Below are 23,657 nucleotides of genomic sequence, written 5' to 3'. Positions count from 1 at the left end.
TCTCAATGTGAGCAATAAACCTACCAAAGACTTCTAGAAAGAAGATGCAAACACAAGGGGAAAAAGGAGTAAATCTACTTTTTTTCCCATTATATCACAATCTCAGTTACAGAGTTTTGTCAGGGCTTTTACTTTTTTTGTGCCTTGCTCACATCTTTACATGAATTAACAGGCAGTGTTATACCCTAATGAGAACAAAACATTAAAAAATCCCCCACAAACTAAAATTTCCAATCTTCAATGAATTGTTCCCTCAGGCAAACAAAGAAGGTGGTAACACTGCAAATTCCAGGTGGAACACTACCTCTGTTTAGATAGGCAAAGCAACAAGCTGTTTTCTATACAATGAGTGATATCCACAGTCATATTCCAATTGCTGACAGAATGACATTATTCACCTAACAGGGCTTTTTTTTTCCCTATTTCAATATGGAACATTTTCAGAAAATATATATTACCAAGTCATTTAGGCACAGCTCACTTAGGGCTGACTTGACACAAATTTATTGGGTAATTGCCTCATTGGCCTCGAACTGCTGGGTCAACTATTTTTCTTCTTGGGTTTCATTTTCTTAATGAATCCTTTAAAAATCTATTTAGAAGGGAAAAAAAAATTCAATCTCTTCCAAGGAAAAGAGTGGGTGTTCATGATTTTTTACATCAACTAAATATTACACAGCTTTTAAGAAAAAAGTTTTACTTTAGTTATCATGGACTCTCCTGTTCATGACATTTTGATGTTTGTAGTTAAAAGCAAATGTAAGCATTGTGTATTACACACACACACCAGGTATGTACATCCCATGCAACCATGTCAATATAGGCCATATGGATATTAACATATTTATGTAAATATGCTAATCTGACTATAAGGAGATACAATGTCTGTCCATGGGTAAAATCAGTGGGGGTGGGGAGAATCAACCCAAGGTTAAACTATCACCCTTCCTTCCACAAGCTTTTCTACTAAACCTGAGACATGCTCAAGTAATAATTTTCAGGTGACACTAACTGTCCTAAAGGAAAAGGTTTTTTTTCCTCTAGAAAGGGATAGATTTTGCTAAGCCATCTTTCACAGGTAGGTCCAGCAATAAAAAATAAAAAAAATCACTAGGATAAAAATAGAAAAATCCAGTAATTTTATTTTAGGGTAACAATATTTACTTATAGCCATCACTGCCAGCTTCATCTCTAATGAATTACAATAGAAATTCTGTCCAATCTATGTCAATTTGGAAACTTGCTTTAAGCATCTTTTCTTCCACATTTGTCTACAGCTGAGATTCCTGAAGACATCCTGCACAGTCTGAGCCAGTACATGCCTCCAGATAGAGCTCAACAGGTCAAGAATATTTTTCCTACTTCTCCGGGTTTTGTTTTTCAAGTAGAAGAAACTCAACTCTCCTACTAAAGGATGAGAAAAAGGAAGAGTAGGGTATTTGATCTGTTATTTTCTAGCAGTCAGCTGGAATCCTACTGTATATGGTCAAGAGGAGGGGGGACAGAGTCTTACTCATGTGTGCAGAACAGCAACAACAGCTCAGGATTAGCTGCAGACAGAAAGACCATATAGGATTAACACAGTGAACCAGTCATCATGCTTACCAGAATATTCAAGAGCAAAACATTCAGAGGATTTCAGGACAGGATTTAGCAGAATTTGACTGAAAATAGCACCACATTTTGAATAAGCTTTACTGAATACCACAGTAGCCAGCACCTTTTGGCTGAAATGACTTGATGTCATTGATTTTCGAAGCATTTCTTGTGCAACCATGTAAAGACTTGGTGCACTGCAAAGGATGGAAAGCTGGCAGAAAAGAGTCTGTACACAGCTCCAAAGTGAAGGCAAGAGCCTTCCCTGCAGCATAGGAACTTTTAAACAACTGAAACTCAAGGTAAGTTACTGTCAGATGTAGAGTCAGGAACCCAACACCATTCAATCAATTTCTGCTCCTGAATTAATGGCTTCATTGTTGTTTTTTTCTTTAAGCCATGCTGACTGTTATGACAGCCTTACCTGTGCTAGTGGCTGTCAATAATGACAAAAGGGAGACTCTAAGTTTCATATTTCAAGTTGGATTATCTGCATTAGAAGAGTGTATTAAAAAAAATAAATTTAAAAAATTAAAAAATATAAGACATTCAACTGGAAAAGGGTTATTGCTGTAGTGGCAAAACCTGGCTGTGCAACACTTCAACAGCAGGGAGCTGAAGTGCTCCTGGAACAGCTGCTCACAAACATTACAGCAGTTTCCCTGAAGGAAATGAAGCATCATTCTTGGATCTACATGGATCCATCATTGCTTCCATGTGACAAGACTTAGCAGTAGACAAGGATAAGTGGAAACAAACTGGCAAAGGAGAAAACACTCCCTGTGCTTCTGCACCACCGAGCCCTTCCTTGCTCTCCCCAGACCAAAGTTCCTCCTCGACAGGATTTCCCACATGGCAGAAGGAGCCACACAACAACAAGCAACAGGTTCAGAGCCCAGCCCTTTGCTGAGCCAGCCCCTCTAGCAGGAGCCTCTGCACACACTGCAGCCTCCCTGGCTGAACCAGCCTTTGCATTTTTTTGCTCATTTTTCCTTGGGCGCTGCAGAGTAGAAAATAAGCATAATTAACAACACAAAGCTCAAGCTGCTGAACCTGGTAGTTCAATTTAAAAACAATCTCCATACATTCATGTAATGTGGGTGTGCTAGAAGAAGTCTTATGAATTGTCTGTGCAAGCACTGCCTTAAATCTTTTTTGGCTGCCAATTCCAGCTGCTAGCCTATAAACCATTCCCATCAACAGGCACACAGACTGATACCCATGCAGCCAGAGCACAGCAAGGACAGCAAATAGATCACAAGTGATAATGCTGTTGATGCTACACGATGCACAACCTAACCCAGCACACCCCACCTGTGCCTGGACAGTGCTCTCCAAGTGCCACTGGCACCCCCAAATAGTCACTCCCACAGCTGGCCAGTCACTAACAGCCCTTATTCATCTGCAGCCTTGGCCAACCTTTGAGCAGACACATGAGCTTGTCCACATTACACACTCTTAGTTTATTTCTCGACACCTTTTTTGGCAATTTACACAGCAGCAAATGATCAAAGGTGCACAACGATCCTAGCTCATGGTCAAATTGGCCATTCATCCACAGAAAAGGGATACACAGAAAGGCAGCTGCAAAATGTGAAGCTGTTGCAGCCACTGGTCATGCTTTACCTGAACTGTGGGCAAAATAGGCTGATCACTCATCATCACTATTAATCCATTGTAAAAATTAATAGGTAAAATAATTCAAGCCTTCCTTGCAAATTCCTCTGAAAACTTCCAGCAAAAAAAAAAAGCAAACTCTTCCCAGTGCAACAGCAGGCACAGATCACCAGCTAAGTTAGCTCTAAAGGCAAATATTCTATTTTCACTGAGAGATGCAGTGGGCCGTAATAGGAATAAGGAACAAAGACCCTTTTCATTCTGCTGACAAATACAGTATAGCATGTCACAAATCACAAGGGGAGCAGACAACACAATGACAGCAATTAAATGGGTGTATTTTTATTAAGAAATACATATAATAATGACTGACTGTGTACACTCTCCCCCTCCCCAATCCTTCAAGAATTACACTGGCAAGTATGGCTGTAAGTGTTTAGGGATGTTAGACAGAAAACTATCTTAAAGCAAGGGTACCCAGTGCAGCAGGATACACACAAAAGCAGACATAAATGTTTTGTTTGGGTTTTTTTGCATGTTGTACACCTTGTTTATTGCCATTCACACAGCTTCCCCCAACTCATTCCCAAACGATGTATTCTTGGAGAAGCTGAAAAAAAATATGCCCCCTTTTTAACTCTTTTGCTGCTGAGCGCCAACTGGGGCAGCATTCCTTGCCCTCTGCCCTGGTGACCCAGACTGCTCTGGGAAGATTCACTTCCAGCCCTCACACCTGCTCAGTTTGGGGGAATATTCGCAGGAAAAAGGACCATGCTATGCCTTTAAGCTGTGACCAGCCTTTCTGAGCCTGTCCCCCGCTGCTCGGCAGGGCCAGCACAGGGCAGGGCTGGCTGTCCCCGGTCCGGGCAGTGCTCCCGGGCCGGTTCTCGCTCCCGCGGTCCCGGTGCGACATCCCAGCCGGGGTGAGCGCATCCCAGCCGGGGTGAACGCATCCCAGCCGGGGTGAGCGCATCCCAGCCGGGGTGAACGCATCCCAGCCGGGGTGAGCGCATCCCAACCGGGGTGAGCGCATCCCAGCCGGGGTGAGCGCATCCCAACCAGGATGAGCGCATCCCAACCGGGGTGAGCGCATCCCAACCGGGGTGAGCGCATCCCAGCCGGGGTGAGCGCATCCCAGCCGGGGTGAGCGCATCCCAACCGGGGTGAGCGCATCCCAGCCGGGGTGAACGCATCCCAGCCGGGGTGAGCGCATCCCAGCCGAGATGAACGCATCCCAGCCGGGGTGAACGCATCCCAGCCGGGGGCTCCTTCCTGCCGCCTCCCCGGCTGAACCGCGGCGGAACAATGCGGGGACAGACATTTAGCAACACCTGCTCTACCGCATTAATATGCACAGGGATGTATGGATGGGGTTTTTTTCCCATCCAGCACTAAGACCGCATTGTTCGGGGCGATCCATCAGCGGATCGCTGCCCCCCCAGCGCCGGCCCCACAAGCCCCCTTCTGACATGTCCCCTTGTCTCGCAGCCCGGGCTGACGAGCACGTTCAGGAATGCACTTCATTAAATCGGAGCTGCCCCATTCCAACCTGCAATGCGGAGGCAGTACAAAGCCAGCGCCACGCTTCCTCCCGCATTTCTCTCAAAAGCCCCATTGTTCGGCAGGCATCTGCTCCCGCTCCCAGCCTATTCGTGCCCATTGACCCCGCTCCTCGCAGCACACCCGCTCGCCAACGGGCCCCACGTAAAGCCTGCTGGGTGAATTAAAAAGCAGCACCGGCCATCTGTGCTGCCGGGCTGGGCTCGGGCTGCCGGCTCCTTCCCAGCCCCAGCCCCGCGCATCCCGACCTGCGGCGCCGGCACATCCCTGCTTTCCATCCCTGACCCTGGCATCCAGGAAAGAGGGTGCTGGGGGGAGAAAAAAAGGGACAGAGAATACAACAGAACAGTCTCACTTGCCTGAGTCCTTCGAAAATCAAGCACAAATACAAGATTAATCCTTCCTTTGTGAGGTCTTGTCTTTAAGTCGTGGTATGTAATGATCCTCAGCACTGCAGCAGAGGGGAATAAAAAATGCAGGGATCATAAGCAGGGGGAGGACAGGGCTTACTTACATCAGGGTTTCTGCCACATGACAATAGCTTTGAGAGGGAAGAATAAGCTGGCAGCAGCAGCTGACAGTGCAAAAGGGAGAATGCAGAAGCCTGCCTTTTATATTATTGGTGACATTTCTAACACATGACAACAATTTCCATCTGTATTTAAGCTGCGAGTGTGAGGGAAAGAGCATTACATCACGACTCCTCTATTCCTAGGGGCTGTGGAATATGTAGGCCAGGGGGATTAAAAAGCACCTGTGTATGCTGGAGATCTGAAATACCACAAGGCAGATTTTCCCCCCCTCACTTCTTTCTTCCTCACCCTTTTTTTTTTTTTCTCTATCACCTGTACTGAGCTGCTGTTTGAAAATATGCCCAGGGAAGTGCAAAATGGTATTGTCCTAGTTAGCAAGGCTCAAGCATGGGGGAACGATGCAAATACGTGTTTCTGCTCTGTCTCTCTCTGTAGGAGATACAGCACTCATTTTTGCAAGCAATTGGACAAAATACAGAGCATCTCCCTGTTTTCTGCTGTGCTTGTCCCAAGGGCTTCGAGTTTCTCTTAAAGTACCAACTTTCATCTTCCTTTTAAGTCTGCAGGGAATTTCAGTGACAGCAGCAACAATGATTTCCCCACCCCCCCTTTCTTTTACAGCCAACACGCGCCTGTATCTTTTTAAAAGTAAACATCCAGAACAGGGGCCAAAGACATTTTGGAAAAAGCACTTGACTGCCTCAGAGCCAGCAGGAGTCCTTCTTGGACGCTTTCCACATATCCCACAGGACACAATTCTTAGATGCAGCTCTGAAATCCTGAGGGACTCCAGCCTTCAAGGAAACGTGCTGCCCTGCAGCTCCAGGGATGCTTTCCTGGGGCTGCTGCAGCTCCCTGAGACAGGCAGGTACATGGGAACCCCGAGGATGGCATGGGAAGCACTGCTGGGGTGGGCACAGGGTGGTGTAGGGCCACTCCTGCCCCTGTTCCCACAGCCCAGTGGGTTCAGCACCAGTTCTGATCTTGGAACAAGGAGAATTTTGATCCTCACCAGCCGAGAGCCATGGCTGGCACAGCAGCTCTGTCCAGCTGTGTCACAGCTCACCTGTGTGGAAGGGCCAGGCAAGGGAAAACATCATCCTGTCCCACCATCAGACCCAGCAGCAAATACAGACACTGCTCTTCTGATGCACCCAGCCCTCAAAAATGCTCGAACTAGGTAGGGGTAAAACATCACTGAGAGCCAGCAAGCCTTGCATTAGCTTTATAGGAGACATGGCCACACAGTAGCAGGAGATTGGCTTGCTTATTAACAGTCTTAAATTTATCTGACATCAATATTTTCATGAGAAAACCAGCTGGGCCAAGGTGCTGGCCCATTATGTGTCTCGTTTTAAAAAAAAAAAAAAAGGACAAAAATTCTTTGCTCCAGATCACCTCCCTGATCTTTCATCACTGGCCTCTTGGAGCATAGACTATTTTTTAGGTATGTCTGGGCAACTCAAAGCTGCTGTGGGAACTCCAAAGCCTTTTATAATGTCGGGTTGAGAATATTGCACACAGTAAATCTGAAGTCTGCAATATGAAAATAAATTACTCCGAATTGTTCACCCCTCCTCTTTTCATGTCCACAAAATAAAAAAATCTGCATGAGCCACCCTGAAACTCTCTCAACCAGATCAAACTTCAATGAGGCAGTACCTATGTGGAACATTCCAGAAAAAAGCCTCTTTATTAAAAAAAGAAATGGAGCATTTTACTTTAGATTTATTCAGAGATGCAGCTTCCCAGTCATTTATGGAAACTCTTTCATAAGATTTAGAAGAGGGGAAAATGGAAACAATGAAATGACTTATTTTTAATCTGGGGTTTAAAGGCTTTTTTTCTTTTTTTTAAAAAAAAGTCCCACACACAAAGAAAGAATTTCAATGCAAACCTCTGTTTCTGTATCATGAAAGCCCATTCCAGTACCAGAGTAATCAATTTCTCAGAGCTTGTGTGGTCTACAGCAAAAGCCAAAGAAGGTATTTAAGTTTATACAGCCTTCAGCATTTTGATGGTTTGCTTTTGAAATACGACATGTTTAAATTTTATATCTTTTTTTTACAGTTAGTTATGTCTTAAGAAAATGGTTGTTCTTGGTAGAAAAAATAGAAGGGAGGGAGAATAAATGAAATTCAACCTGGTTTTGAGCTTTGCCCATTCTAAAATCAGAGTAGTTGAAAGTTGCATCATGAGAAACTGTTACAGTGGTAATTACAGCTCTCATCATTATATTATACCCAGTCTTAATTTAGCATCAAACACTTTGGCTCATATGAACAGAAAAGAAATATTAATAAGAGTGGTGCTCCAACACCAAGAGCTTATTACCAGATAAGCATGTGCAGAAATTTACAGGAACAGCAGAGCAAATACTTTGTCAGATGTAAGAACTCTCCACCTTTTCTAGAGCTGAAAGTCATAAGCAAATCATAAATCACTTCAGGATGGGGAAAGGAGTCTTTGTCCTTACAGTAACCCCAGCTTCCCACCATGAAAGAAGGGCATCTTGAGACAAGATTTTACAGCTGGGATTTAACTCACAGGGTGGAAAAAGTGTGAGATAGAGCACTCTTCTAGGTAGGAACAAACTTCCACAACAGACTTCTCATTCTTTCATCAGTACATTTTGGATCCAATTCACTTACCATGTGGGAACAGCAAATGGGGAACAAACTGTGAATTCAAATAACTGTAAACTCAGCAAGATGTGGAAATAAAACACAGATGGTGCACTTCAGATTAAGGGTCAGCATTTCAGCGTCACTTTCCACTTTTACATTGTGATAGGTGATGTATAACAACCACCTTCTCCCCGAGACAGCACTCCAGTCAAACCATGACTCACTTAGGAAAACAAGAGGCAAGTGATCCCTCCTTGGAAGCCTCCTGCCAGTCGAGAGGAGCTAAGGTTACTTGGTGAAACTGTGGGTTTGCTGCCTGAGGATTAATGCTTAGGAGTGGAAATTGTCTCCACTATAGACAGTCATGGCTGACAAAGGTTTCTTCAGCATTTTCCATCTTCCTGCACCCTGCAGCAGGGCTGCTCTGCCTGGCAGGGCTGTGCCCAGTACCCACATGGTCGCCTCTTCACCACCTCCATTTCCAGCAAGAAATACTTGCTCTGATACCTGTTTGCAAAAGCCAAGAACACAACCCACTGCTGCCAACATTCCCCAGTACCAAACCTTAGAAAGTGCTCAGTCCTAAAACACCTCTGCAAGCCTGTATCCTGCTTGCCTGAACACTGGGTTAATTTTATTCTCTCAGACCCATTTGGTCAAAAATCTGAATTTAGGATAACTTTGTTCTGGTTATGAAGTATTAGTTGCATGCCCAGTGCCCTCTAGAAAAAGGTTGTCTGCCTGTAAGCACAAGTTCAAAGAAGAAATAAAGGAGTAAATACAGATTGGATGACAGAAGAGCTGTAAATCTATAGGAGCTTGAAATGCCAGATAGAGAGGAGCAGGAGTGATTGTAAGGTGATTATTACCTTCAAAATATGCCGGAGGTTGTTTATCAGATCAGAGTTAATGAGGGAGAAATCTAATAGAACTATAATATTAAATTTACCACTTTAATGGTATCATCAATGTTCTATAATGTGGGCAATTTACAGAATGTCTGTCAGTGTGATTCTCCAGTGTGGTTAGTTACACAGGAGCAACACTATTACATCTCACCAGCTTTTCCCTTCCAGAAAACACTGGGCATTTCGCAGAGGATTGCTAAGCGAGACAGCAATCTGTATCTTTAAAATTATGGACATGCAAAAATGGGAAAGAGATTTATCAACATGATGGGATGTTCACATTCCTGGAAGGACTGTGTCCAGCTTTGCCCCACTGTTGAGTCCAGCCTTCCTACTTCTGCACTGCCATGTCGTGTCCTGCTGGGTTTTCCATTATTCTCTTACAACACTTGCTGCTTTCCTCAAAACCTTCCATATCTGAATTTAGGAAAACTGCTAATAACCTCACTAGTCAAGCACTTTTTCAGCTCTCCTGTGTTATCCCCCTCTGAATAAAAGAAAACACTGAAAAACTCACACCCTAGAAAAACATGAACAAAGACGGTAGTAAGGGCTCATAAATCAACACTTATATGAAAAAGAGTCAAAATACCCAGTGTCAAGGTTTTGATTACTAATTCAAAAGACCTGTGAACAGTAGGAGATGGTAATGCTGTGTTTATTAATAATCATCCTCATGTATTCAAGGAAGAGTTCACTAAAAACAGCAGCAGCAGCTTCTTAATGTGGAGCTCCTCCTTCCCTAAGCATCTGCTCCAACTCCTGTGTTCTGAGGTTTGCCACTCCAAATCCCCAATACAGCAAAGATCACCTGCACATTTTTAGCATATGAAAAATGTCCAATTAAGTAGCTTTAAATTTTGGCACTTGAGTTGCCATGATGGCCCAAGATAAAAAATAAAGTACCATCAATGTCTCTCATAAGCCTTTTTATAGACCTTTCACCAACATCAACTTTTGTTTACTGCTTTTTCTCTGGTAAATGATGTGTTAAACTTGAGGTTCAATGAAAAAATACAGATAGGGAATAATGAAGTATGACATAAAATTCAATAGCAGATGATACTTCCAAAGGTCTTTAATGAGGTTTTCCTCCATATTCAGCTCAAAAAAGACCATGCAAGAAGGACTGTCAGATCACTATCCACCTGATTACTCTGTGATACACATCTCATTTTGAAGATGCATTAGCCTTTCAAGGAGCCATTTATTAAACATTTCCATTTAAATAAAAATTTTCACAGTCCTCAGTGAAACAGATGTATTCCCTCTTAAATCACTAATTAAGAGCAGTCTGGGACATTAACAAAGCCCTTTAAAAGGAATTCAGAGAACTAGTGTCCCCCTTAAATAAATCTGTTCTGGAAATGACCCAGGAATCTTGACTTCATAACTCAAAGCTCTAATTATTCAAGAGAACATCATTAAAAAAGGATATATCTAGACTGTTAAGACGAATAAGAAAGATTTATTTTTCCTTCAATAGGGACAGAAATACAAATATTTGCTCTTTTTTTTCTACTTTCTTATTCACTTGGGGTGGGGAGGGAAAATCGGTGAGGATGAATTTACAGAGTTATTCCCAGTAAAGGTACTGGATGTGACTGTCCCCAAAGAAAACCAGCTAGCAGAATCCAAACAGCTTTATAAATGATTACACGGCTAATCGCCTCTCTGCTGAAATAAAGACAAAAAGGATTTAGAGGACAAACACAGCACACTTTATGTGAGGAAGCATGTAATGTTTAAAAAAGGATAACTGGTTGAAGATGAGATGTGACAAGTCTGCATGCCCATCACACCATCAGGAGCTGGCATCTGCCACTGCCCCCCTGGGCTCAGAGCCTGTCCCGGTGGCAGGATGTGGGGCTGGGAATCACACAGCAAACTCCTCTACAATCCCACTGCATCTGCCCGTGCTGTAGTGCAGGTATCACACCGGGCCAGAAGAATCTCATATAAATGCCATTTACAGGTGTTCCTTTTGAAATACTGACATCTTTGATGGAAAGCACAGGAACTCTGGAATGTGAAACCACCAAAACACCCAAGTATTAACATATCTGTACAGTGATGGGTGCTTAATCATGAAATACCAAATGTGAAACCCAAATGCAAATACGAGTGGCAAAGCAGGTTAAAGAACAGCTACACATTTAATTTCACCTCATTTTAAAACAATCCTTTTGCTTGGAACACTCATTCTCTTGCTTTGTAGCATAATCAATACACTGAAACCCTTGAACAGATGCATGGTGATAGCTGAAAAGAAATCAAACTGCCTAGAAATCTAAAGCTGTGGCACTGCAGCAATCATGAAAGATCTAATCAGGACCCTGGGACATCATATGAAAAACTATGGCAGGACAGAGCCAGTTTTGAAGTAAATAATGTGGGGCAGTTCATCTCCACCCCTTCAACCTCCAAACAGCAGCTCCTGCTCTCAGGTCTGATTTACTCCCTGCTGTCCCAGAGACTCCCACCTTGGAAGCCTTTATGTTTTAAAACAAATGCACAGGCATGGTTTGCACTGCACCTAAATATCCACTCACAGCTGCCTTGCTACAGGACAAAGCAACTGCAATGAAAAACCTGCAAAATTAAATCCACTGGGGACTAACAAAGAAAACAAAGAAAACTGGCCGTGTAATCTCTTCCCACACTCCTTACCCAAATCTCCTTTGGCAAGTGGCATGGGAGAGCACACAGGGCTGAGCTCCTCTGCTTTGTACTGTTCTCTGGTGCCTCATGCAATTCCAACTGGGTGTACAGTGCAACACAAAAAAGCTATTCCTCACAAATGGGGAAGCAGATGGAGCAATATTTGCCATCATAAGTGCTTTTATTTCCAAAATTAAAAAACAAAACAAACAAAACCACCCCCAAACAATAGTTTCACTGGCACAAAACGTGCTATTGATCTAAAAGGACAGACCAGATGGGAAAAAGGTCCTGAAGTCTTCTAGATTAAACAAAAATGATTGCCTATAGAAAGGAACTTAACTACAGAAATATTGGCCCTGTTGCTCAAAACAGGGTATTTTTTTCTCTCTTTTAAAAGCGAAAGCACATCTGGTTCACTAATAAGAGAAAGAATTATATCCTTGAAAACTGCAGGGATACTGCTGAAATTTGGCACTCCCTGGAACAAAGGTATAAGGATTTTCTAAAGCTAGTGGTTGTACTCAGGATACAGTCCCTGCTGAAAACACAGGAAAAATCAAATGTGTGTACACTAGTTGGAATGGAAAATATACCTCATACTATACAGAGTCAGATTTAATCACAAACAAATATTCTTAAGAAAAATTATTTTTACATACTGCTGTTATCCATATGTTGCAACTCAGTGATAATGGCACTATTTTAAAAATATTTAAAAGTTTTTACCTAACATAAATCTTGTAAAACAACTAATGATTTTTATGTGTTAGAAAAGAGTCTGCTGCTACTCACCTTATCAGTGTGGGCCTTCAAATGAATATTTCATCGACCCTGCAACTATTTCTCATTACAAAACCAGTATTACACCTCTAGGAAGGGAACTGTAACAAAAGGTACTTGGATAATAAATACATCTGCAGGTCTGGAAAGCTTTTGAGAATTCAAGAACATTTGTGTACATAAACTGATGATTTATTGCCTGGGAAGAAAACTAATGTGCACTGTCAGTGATTCTGTTTATCCTTAATAAAAATTAGTAACTAAAAATAACTTCAAAACTGTAACTCAAATATCCACACATGTAAAACCACATGCATTTGTAACATAAAAGTCTTAATGCTTCACTTCAGCAATTTTTCCCAGTATACTGATACACTTTTATGCTCTCTACTCTAAAGAAAAGAGCCTTCTATAATCTGGTTTGCATATACATTTTCTCAATTCATTCTGAAGTTCAGAAATACTTATGGGGGAGCCCAGAGCTACAGGACTTTAAAAACTATCCTGGGAAATCACCTAAGTCTGCACATTTGACAGGAGTTTCATCACATCCCAGCCCATTTAGTCTCTCTAGTCCTCCATTACCTGCAGATGATGGTTGTTATGCACAGAACAGCTTATCCAGCTCCTGGAGAAACTAAACTGCCCTTTGGAAGTTCAAATATCCATGAAAATCTTAAATTCAGAGAATAAACTTCAATGTGCAGTGTACAATTACTTTACTTAGTAAAGTTTGTCCTATCAAAACTGTGAAGTTCTGTTGTTCAATATTACTGGTTTTGCTTAGAAAGGAGACCTTTCCTTTGCACCAGGAGATCACTTGGAATCAAGAAACTTACTCTGAAATTTCCCACTGAAATATGAGAAAGCTCAGGCCAGCCAGGTGCCTGAGTGTGGTTGGCTTTTCCTGAGCCTCCTCACAGATCACTCAACACTTACAACTATTGATTTTCATCCATTTCTTTCCATTTTGCTCTATGTTCCCCTTTAAGACCAACCACAACAGTTGGAGCTACTGTTCTGTAATTGAGGACAGAGGATCAGATCAAACTCTGGGAAGGTGAGAGAACAGACAGCAGAAATCAAAGTGGTAAATCTCTAACATTCAGATCTCCAGTCAATTAATCCCAGGACATGTACTTGTTTTGGGAACTGTTGAATGATGACCTCCTGACATTTTAAAAGCCAATTTTGTGAAGAAAGGGGGAAAAATAAAAAAGAAGAATGCCATATAGTGTCTAGTCTGACTTAACTCTAGGCTAGCCACTATACAGTCACCTTTTCATCTACAATCAAAAAGACCTTGCACCTTCCAGAGCTCTGCTTCTGAAGATTGCAGCCTGCCAGGGAAAGGAATTGCACAGCACTGAAATAGGATTAGCTGTAATTTCAGTCATGTCTGCACCAGGTATACTGCTTTGGCAAGTAAAGGTACAGACACCAGACCCACCAGAGCTGCCTCTGCAGGTCACACGGGACTGAAACAAGTGGAGAACAAAGTCAATGGAAATAAAACCAAAAAAACCAAAAAACCAAAATCAAACAACGAGATAAGATAAGCTTTAATGGAAGTATCATCTTTCTGGTTCCTCTTGATGCACTTTGAAAAGAAAACTGCTGTCAGGTTGTTGAGGATAAGCAGCTAGGACAAATAGCCAGTACTGCATGTTTATGTTAAACAGACACCTTCTGCTATCACTTCAAAAAGAAGAATACAATGCTGTGTGTTCAGCCTTCTGTGAACAGTGCTTTGCACAGGCTGCTGCATTAGTACTTTAAAGTAAATTGCTATCACATATCTTTCTCAATAAACACTATTGCACAGATATCCCCAGGTAGGGCTGTTTGGAAACACCTATTTAATGGATATATTCTCACATGAACTTCCAAGTAATCACAAATTCCACTAGGAATCTTAACATACAACAACCCTGTTTGGGAAAGTCCTGCTCCTAGAAACAGTCTCTGAAACCTAAATCCAGAATGTCAGCACACTGCATCACTGACCCTCAGCCTCCCCCAAATCACACCAGCTCCTGTGGGATAGACTCAGGTGTGGCACAGGGTGCCCCAGCAAGGGGTTGATAAACCTTCCCTCTTGTTCCCAAGTGTTTGGGCTGGCAAAATGGAGAAAGTGAAATCCACTCTAGAAATAAGGTGTGGACCAGGTCTTTGCAATCAGTCAAAGCACTTCTGGTAGAGGCATGGCCAAGGGGTAATTGTGGAATTGTTGTCATTGCAGAATATAATCCAAACTCAATGGAGCCATTAGCTACCCCAAAACACAGCATTATTTCTGGTCATCTTCACTATGCACATCAAAACACAGGGAAAATGTGGTACTTCAAAACAAAAGAAGGGAAAGGGATAGCTAGAGATTGGACCAACATAATAATAATCTGGATGATGTATTGATGGATTTTTGTCTAGTTTTGACAATGGAAACTACATGCTAGGAATGAAAACCGTAATTCATCTGAACATCTATGAGAACAACTTTGCTCAAGTTTTAAAATCCTGGTTTTTCTTAAGCAAAAGACAAAAACATTCCAAAGTAAAGGCTTGGATGAAATTTACAATGAAATGAAAGCCTCAGGAAGAAAGTCAAGGAAATAACAACCCAGTGGTGGTTCATGTGAAATAAAAGCTAATCCAGTGGCTGAACTACACTAACTCTTCCAAAGATTTCTCCATTGTAGCATGGCTTTATAACCACTTATACACCATCCAAATACAAACAGCTCTTCCTTGGTCTTGGTCCTAGCTTATGCTACTTCTCTGAGTTGCAAACTTGGAGGAGAATGCCTTGGGTCTGTAAATAAACCCGTGGGTTTGGTGTGATAGGAACAGCAGACTCACAACAACCAAACTTGGAGGCCACCTGGAATCTTGTCACAGCTGTTGTTTACTACAGAGCATTGCAGGAAAACTCAGCTCAGTGGGGAGCTGAGGGTACGAGGACTCGGAGGAAATGTGCTGGAGGGGCAGATGGCACTGAGGAGCAGGGGAAGACTTCAGTGTGCAGAAATGTGTGTGGTTCACCAACTCATTTCAGCAATACTTCACCTTTGGGTACATTTCAAAGTCTTATTTCTTTATGATAGTTCCCACATTTAGGGATCAAATCCTCTGACCTCTCAGAAAACCATCCTGTGTCACCCATACAGGCAAATGCTCATATGGCTCCTAGGAGTTGACATCATCCCACCCATCCTCAAGGGTTCACCAGAAAATAAATCAAACTCTTAACCAACTCCCCTAAAGAAAAAATCTAAATGATGCTTAAGCAGTGTGTCATTAACAAAATAATGAGGTTGAGCCAAACATCCTGCATCTTTCCTCCCTTCTGCTTCACCTCTGTCTTCTACAAAAGCTGACTTCAGTCAGTTCCAGAGCCAAGCACAGGATGGGCACAGGGCTGTGTGGGAAACAGAAACTTTCTGGGTTTTCTCACCACCTGCACCAAACCAGCCAGGGCTGAATCCCGTGCTATTCTCACCAGAATTTCTGGGCAAGAACTGGTTAACAGCACCTTTTTCCATTTTTCATTTACTAATTATCACTTCATTTAGCCTTTATATTAGTGCAATAAAAAGCAGCTGTCAGGCCAAGCATGCTCAGTCCAAGTGACCTTGTGTTCTTGTTTGTGTTTACCACATAAGCATCAGGGAATTCCATTTTCAAAATACAAGGCTTCATAATCCATTAGCACTAGAGATTGGTCCAGGGCTCTGGATTTATTGGTCACATGTACCAAGGAATAAAAATATGAGTGTACAGCCAGATTAATCTCCAGACCTGTATAGCATTCCAACCCACCCTGCAGCAGTCTCATTCCAAGCCACATATGAATATTAGCATCATTCCTAAAAGCTACTATTTACTATATTAATAGAATGGTATTTAATATACCATCCCCAGAGTAAACGAAGCAAAAATTAAATGTTACCTGCCCAACAGTTTAGAAGGTGTGGAGACACATAATAACTAACACCACTTCTCAGATTTTACATTTGTTTCATAAGTGAAACAAAAGTACTGACGTTCTTATTAAGACACCAACAACCCACATCTCCCCCAGCTATTTTGAAAAGGCAGGAATCACTTTCACTGCCCTTAATTTTAAATCAAAAGCAAGTCCAAGCAGCTTAGCTCACCATCAAGTTCAATAAATCAGATAAAAGAATCAATGGAAAGCATTTCAAAATGTAACCTTGGTAACGTGCAAAATGTTTCCCCAGAACTTACACTCATTTGCTATATTTGCTGGTTTAGGAAATGAAATATCACACATAGGCAGAAGGACATTAGTATCACAACACTGCATCTCCCAAGCCTAACACTGCACGTGCTCTCCTGGAAGGCACTTTTTGCAGTATGCTCTAAAAATCTGCAGCCTGACAAGTTAGGTGATTGAAAAATAATCATATTTCACATTGACAAAACGGCAAAAGGAAGTGTTCAATAAGAAACAATAATCCAAATTTATTCTTTATGTCCTTTTAAATTCTTTAGACATAATTTGTTTCGTGAGTTTCACTGATAAAATGAGCATAAACTCAATGGTGTTATAACAGCATCTGCCATTTGAAAAATCAACATTTGTCAGTGTTACCACTCAATTTTATCTGGTCTTACACAGCCCTCCTGCATGCAACACTTAGACTGGAAATGACTACTACTGTGTGTACCACTATGTGATATTTGTTGGCAAATACTGATTTTTGAGTTGCAACATAATTATTCAATATTTATGTAAGTCTAGCAGGATAAACAATCTCTGATTCACAATGAGACAGAAAACTTCAAATTATTTTGCTGCTTATCTCAGTATCCTATTGTCTAAGATGTTTACAAGTTCTTATTCCAGCCTGATCTAAAGGGCATATCATTATTTCCACAGCTCAGCCAAGTTAAGAAAAAAAACCCCTTTCCTTAGAAGAGTGTCCCCTGCCACCTGGAGAATGTCAAACAGAGGTGTAACAAAGTAGGATCATCCTCCACTCTCTGTATGTCTTCCCAAAATGCCAAGGACAGTCTCATTTTGAGTAATGATTCTGACCTTCTAAAGATTACCATGTTCCAGAGCTCTTAGTCTTACTTCTGGCTTTTTTTTGCTGTTGTTGCTTTTTTTTTCAATTCATTTGTTGGGGTTTTTTTGTTTGTTTGTTTCTTTTTTTGTTTGTCTGGTTTGGGAGGTTTTTGTTTGGTTTTTTTTTGTTATTTTTTGTTTGTCTGGTTTTGTTTTGTTTTTTGTTTTGGGGGTTTTGTTTGGTTGTTTTGGTGTGTAGGGGGTTTTTTTGTTTGGTTGGGGGTTTTTTTGAGAGAAAATGAGCATTTCTTTCTTGGCTTTGCTAACTCTTGTTGCTTATGTCCTACATGAATCCAGGATGACCTTCCAACAGTGGCAGATGCCTTCAACAAAGGCACCCTGCCATAAAGTGCTGTTCAATTCTACAAGTTAAACAAGCATCACAAATAAAGTTCTGCTCAGGAAATAAAAATAGAAGGCACTTTTTTATTCATAGGTTTTAAACCAATAAGCAACATGCACCATTGTGATACTAACACAGACTATTTCTAAGCCAAGCAATCACTTCATGGCAGCTTTTTTTAGGGTTTTTCTCCAAAGCAGGCATCACAAGGCTTGCATCACACCATCAACTGCTCCAAAAAGGTAATCAAAAAGCCTCATTCACAGATGAATCATTTTCCTTTTCAACCCTATCTGCTGTCACACATGGAAGTCTGCCCAAAATGAAAACAGTCTCCCCCACAGCCATGCACACCACCACAGGAAGGCTGCCCCAGAAATAAAGATGGAATTCTCTCCCCCTTCTGTTTGAATTATGAATATTGTGTTGATAGTTTTGTTAATTTTTTGGTGGATATATTCAAATAGGTATGGTATAAATATTATAATTATTAGGATGATAATTGGTATATATATATGTATATTGGTTTTTAATAATGGTGTAGAGATTTACTTACTTAGATAAATTGTTTAATTATATTTTTTTTATTTTGAATTTGGAGAGATTGTTTTGTAAATTTCGTATAATTTGTATAATGTATAATTCGAGCAAAATAAAAAAAAATCAGTTGTTACAAGTTGTTACACTTGTTTTTTTTTAATTAAATAGTCTAATAAAAATAATTTATAATTTATTCTTTTAACCCAATAATTAAATTCCCATGACCTTCAGTGGGATACTAATTAACCAATCAAAAACTACTACCTGAAACCCATAAAAAAGAAAAAAAAATGAACACTAAAAAAAAAAAAGAACACTCAAAATCTTCCATCGTGTTCCATACTTCTTACTACATCACAAAAACCTCAAATTTAAAACTTTTTACCGCGCGAAAACACCCACTTTTACTTAACTACCCGTGATTTTTAACTCCATTATTTCAATTTAAAAGCCTTCTCTAAGCTCAAGCCCAAAGCGGCGTTGTCCCCCAACATCAGCCCCCAAAGGCGCAGAATTCCCGGATTTCTGTCGCCCGGCAGCGCGGGCGCAGGTGCGGCACTTACAAGGCACGGCGTGGCGATAGAGGTTGTCTCTGATGGTCTGCTGCAGGTCGTGATCTGCAGATCCCTTCTGAAACCTCTGGTTCAGATAATGCCTCAGATCTTTGTTCAGCCTGCTGCCTGCCAAGAGGAAAAAAAAAAAAAAAAAAAAAAACAAAAAACCCAGCTATTTATTTATTTCTAGATGCACGCAGTTACCATTTCCAATCGAGGCAAATGTTAGATTTCCATTCAGAGCGCCCTGAATTATGGCATGCTGACTTTACGAGCAGAGGCTCATCTTCCTCTACAAATGGCTAATTACCAAAAATAACTCGCTGTAAACAAGAGGTCTCTCTTGTCTCATAATGCATCGTTCTTCCTGTGGTGTTAAACAGATCATAATTCCTGTTTATCACTTATTTGTCTGAGCAAATGGAGACAGGCAGATGATGGGAGAAAGAAGGAAAATATTAAAGGTATTGCTTTTGCAAGTCTCTGGAGGGTGAGCTGGGCAGAGAGACAGGAGAGAAAAGCTGTTCCCATTGGAGCTACTAATAAAGCTGAACATGGCAAAAAAATCAAACAAGTGCTACACTTTCCATTGGTATCTATCCCAACACACAGCAGGAGTTACAAAAATATTGACTTAACGAGTTAAGAGCACCCAAAGTCCTTAAAAACAGCAAAAAACCCCAGTATCCAATGCTTTTCACTCAAGTCTGTTTATTTGCTTGTTCAGGTTTGAACGCCTTCAGAAGTGTGAAAGAAGATAAATGAGTTGAAAACAAAACAAAAACAAACAAACATACAAAAAAAAAGGAAAATAAATGTAGCTGTTAATGAACATTGCCAGTTGCTGAATACCAAATCCTTTTTTGTAGCAGAACATATGAACTGGAGAAATTCAATGAAGTCTTTCTCCAAAAATATTTCCAAGTTTGGAATAACACTGACATTAATTTGAGTGAAGAGCAAAAACAGGGATTGAAACTCTTCTGTTCTAAAATGAAAAGGAAAAAAAAAACACTGGAAAAGCTTCTGAGAAAGGCAGCCAGGATGATCAAAGCCCGGAGCAGATGCCACACAAGGACCAAGAGAGGGATGCAGCAGCTTGTTGTGGACATCAGTCCCCAGCATGTCCTGAGGTCACCTGGGGACTGGGCACTGCCAGCTGCAGGGCTGGAGACACCAGGGAGAGCTGAGCAGGAGCCTGGCTCAGAATCATCCCAGAGTCCCCAGGCTGTCCCTGCAGAGCACTGAGGGGACAAGGAGCTGGTCCAGGAGGTTCCAAAAGCTCCTGTGAGACAAAACCATTGGGGGCTGCAGGAACACAGAGTGCTTTGGGTGGGAAGGGACCCTAAAGATCACCTGGGACACCTTCCAGGGCACCAGGCTGCTCAATGCCCCATCCAACCTGGCCTTGAAAAGGGAAAAGGAAATCCCTCGGGCTTAACATTAATTCCTGGTGGCTGGGAGACATGGGAAAGAAGTGGGGGTATATCAAATATCTTGTTCTTTTCCTTCCCTTTGCCAGGCATCTTATTTATGGCCCTGGTTTGAGCCAAAATGCTGGACTACATGGACCTTGAGCTGAACCACTGCAGCTGTTTTCACAGTCTTTTATCATTTGCATTATGATTTTTTTTTTGAGTGTGAATATGTAATGCAGAGATCATCTCAATACATCTGGACACCGAATGCAGCCTCACAGTTGCAGATTCCTGGCTGGAGCCTCTAGGAATCACTGCAGAGCAAATCAAAAATAATAATACTGCAAAGGAGTGCAGTTGGACAGTGGGTCTGGGAGGCAGAAGCAGCACCAGGCAAATGGTGAAATAAGAAAGAGTGCAGACTGTTGCATCACTGAGGGCAGGATAAAACTACTGCAACCCTGAAGCATTTTACCAGAAATGTTGGTTTAAAAACAAAACCAAACACAAAACCCCCCCACAGTCTGAAGTACTAAGTCAAATTTTAAAAATAATTTTGTGATTTGTATTTAGATCCTCCTGACAGCTTTTTCTTTTAATTAAATCTCTTACTGAAGATAGGAAGGCTCAGGCAGCAGGCACAGCTATTAACAGAACAAAATTTTTAAAGACCAAGATGCTCATTACAGAAATAAAACAACAAAACTGAAATTCAGGGAGATATAATTGGCTCAAAACACTTTCCTGAGCAACACCCCTCAGTCCCAGAGTGAATTATCAACCCATTTTCTAACAAATGGTCTCCAGTTGTGATACCATAATTTTTTTTCCCACATAGGAGGCACTTGGAGGGTTTGTGGGCTACAGTTTTTCAATATCAGAGCTGATTTTCCAAACTCCAGATGTTTGATTTCATACCACGTTGTTTTACTCCACAGGGAGACTGGACACAAAAAGAGCATCTGCTGAAATAATAAAGTGGTTCTTTATCTTTTAACTAAACAGTCCATATATTTCCTTACACAAGAGAGAGTAAGGCAAGGTGAATTTTCACAGCAAAAAAGGACAAATGTGACACACTGTTTGGGCATAATGCAAGGGCTTATTCCAGGGAAGAAATTAATGCACAGAACTGCATGCATCAATAAGTAAACTTTCTTCCAAAGTACTGTGTGATCCCTGATTTAGTGATTTATGTCACAATAATGTCTTGAGGCGAAAAACCTCTGCTGAGCTAGGGCTTGTTTGACCACAGAATATATGCAATTTAATGATGATATCTGCTTTTAGCTTCCCTCTGTGCCCATTCCATCTAGCATCTCAGGCTATTATGGCCCCGCTGGAAAGTTTGGTTATTTGGTTTATGCAGGAGCTGGGATTTCCCAGCTGAGTCACTGAAGCACTAGTTAAAAAGGCACTTGCAAAAACAGAGGCTGTAGCAACACTTTCACTCACATAAGTGTCCCCTCTGGGGACTCAGAGCAATGCTTATTTCTATTACATTTATTTTAGAAGACGAGGAAGAAGAAGAACGGGAAAAAAAAAATAGGCAAAAAGAAACCCAACCCCCAAAAAGCTTGCTGAGCTACATTCCTGTTCCTAAATTCCAGGAAAGTCTTGACAGAAATGAAGGCTTCGTGCAGCCTGATGATCTGAGCTCAGCAGTGGCTGAGGCCACAAGCTGTGGGCACAGGCAGGTTCAGGAGCTCCTTCCAGTGCATGGCAGAAGAAAATGAGCTAACACAGAAACTCACTCTGTGTAGGAAGCTGCCAAAGGGATCTAGCCTGGAACATGCTGGATTTTTTACCACTTGAAATGTTTCTCTTTGCTCTGATCTTTTCCAAAAATCTCCCCTGAGTCGGGATGGCACAGGCTTGACACTGGCTTTATTTAGTCTGTTCTAGTGCTGCACACAAGTTTATAAACTCTGCTGTACCCTTAGTCCAAAATGTAGGCACCCATAATCTCTGAGTACCTGAAGAAGATGCCAGTGACATTTAAGCAACCTCCTCTGTGCAAATCTCAGCAGCAAAATTCATTCTGGTCCTCGGGGGCATCACTGGCTTGTGCAAACTCCCTCTGAGACCAAGCCTCACCTTTGATGGCTTCTGTCCAGCCACCAGACCAAAAGATGGGAAGGTGCCCAGAACCACCTCATTTTATGCAAACATCCTCCCCTTTCTAAAATTTAAATCCGTGCCATTGTGCTCAAGGAAACACTTCCTTTAGAGAAGAGCTGTGCCAACCAGAAGTATATATTGGATTTCAAAATACTCCCCTGTTCTCATGGAGACTGGATTTTACATTTACTCTTTTGAGATCCTTTCTTTTCTTCTCTGCTAAAAAGATGTAAAAAGATACAGCAGTGACAATAGTGGAGGGACAGGAGATGCAACCCAGGAACAGCAGTTTCCAAAGCAGAGGATACAGGTCTGAAGACCCAGTGCTCCATTCTTCCTTTGTGCTGGTCAGGATATGTTGGAAATTGCTTATTTGCACACAGAAAAATCACCTTGTTATTTCTGTAATGAAAAGTGAGCTGATACATGTAACTTAGATCATCAGGCACACACAAAAAATGAAAAGCTCACCAAAATTCACAAGTAAGATGTTCAAAGATTTTATTGGTGCTGTTGCAACAGTTTCCTTTCCCTTTTTTCTCTGCTGAATAAAATCAATGCCTTTTTTTAATGTAAAGGTACAGTCAGAGAACCAACTTTTCACTGCTTCACTCCTCACAAATGTGAGATGCTTCCATTTTATTATCTGAATCCTTTGAATGAAACACAGAGCAAAATGGCTGGTTTAATCCATTCTTCTTAATTTTTATTCTGTATTTTAGAGTACGTCTATCACCCTCCCCAACCATTAAATTGTAACAACATTTTAGTAGTAAAAAGAAACCCAAGGGGGAAACATCTCTCATAGCTAAAAAAAAAAAAATAAAATAAAATATTTACTGACATATGGTTTGCTGAGAAATAATAAACTGTCAGGTTTTTGTAGCTGAACGTGTAACTTAGATGTGTTTGTGATTAATGAAAAATATTGACTGTTTCTAAACACATTGTTTTCAAACCCACAATTCTGTCACACATTTGTCCTCCAACACCCACCTGATACAAAGGCACTAGGGAAGCAATGCTTTGAACTATGCCCTGGCACTTGGTGCTAAAATTCCCAGTTTCTGCAGGAAGCAAGCTGCCCGTGGGATCATGTAACACTGACTTGGCTGTGTGAGAACATCAGCTCTGGGGAGCACAGGCAGCAGCAGCAGCAGCACAGACCTGGGGCTCAGTGCCCCTTGCCTCATTATTGCCACGCTGGCTTCCAGCAGGGAAAGCACGCTGCAGAAATGACCAAGCAGAATCTGATTTTTTTTTTTTTTTTTTCCCCCCCAAGAAAAAGCTGAGTGTGAACATTG

The 23,657-nt window shown here is 41.5% G+C and overlaps 1 protein-coding gene across 22 annotated transcripts in view; it reads right to left on the bottom strand.

Annotated features, from left to right (window-relative positions):
* The window catches only part of MAGI1 (membrane associated guanylate kinase, WW and PDZ domain containing 1), a 329,749-nt gene that overhangs the window by 147,351 nt on the left and 158,741 nt on the right, over positions 1-23,657 (bottom strand). For 19 of the 22 annotated variants that reach the window (XM_088171296.1, XM_088171298.1, XM_088171299.1 and 16 more), the window contains exon 2: positions 18,824-18,940. In XM_088171296.1, coding sequence (XP_088027422.1) covers positions 18,824-18,940 — 117 coding nt within the window. The other 3 variants (XM_088171315.1, XM_088171318.1, XM_088171314.1) reach the window with 2 other exon arrangements.

This window comes from Sturnus vulgaris, chromosome 11 (assembly GCF_052056855.1).
Source record: "Sturnus vulgaris isolate bStuVul1 chromosome 11, bStuVul1.hap1, whole genome shotgun sequence".
NCBI lineage: Eukaryota > Metazoa > Chordata > Aves > Passeriformes > Sturnidae > Sturnus > Sturnus vulgaris.
This window is presented reverse-complemented; position numbering and strand designations above follow the sequence as displayed.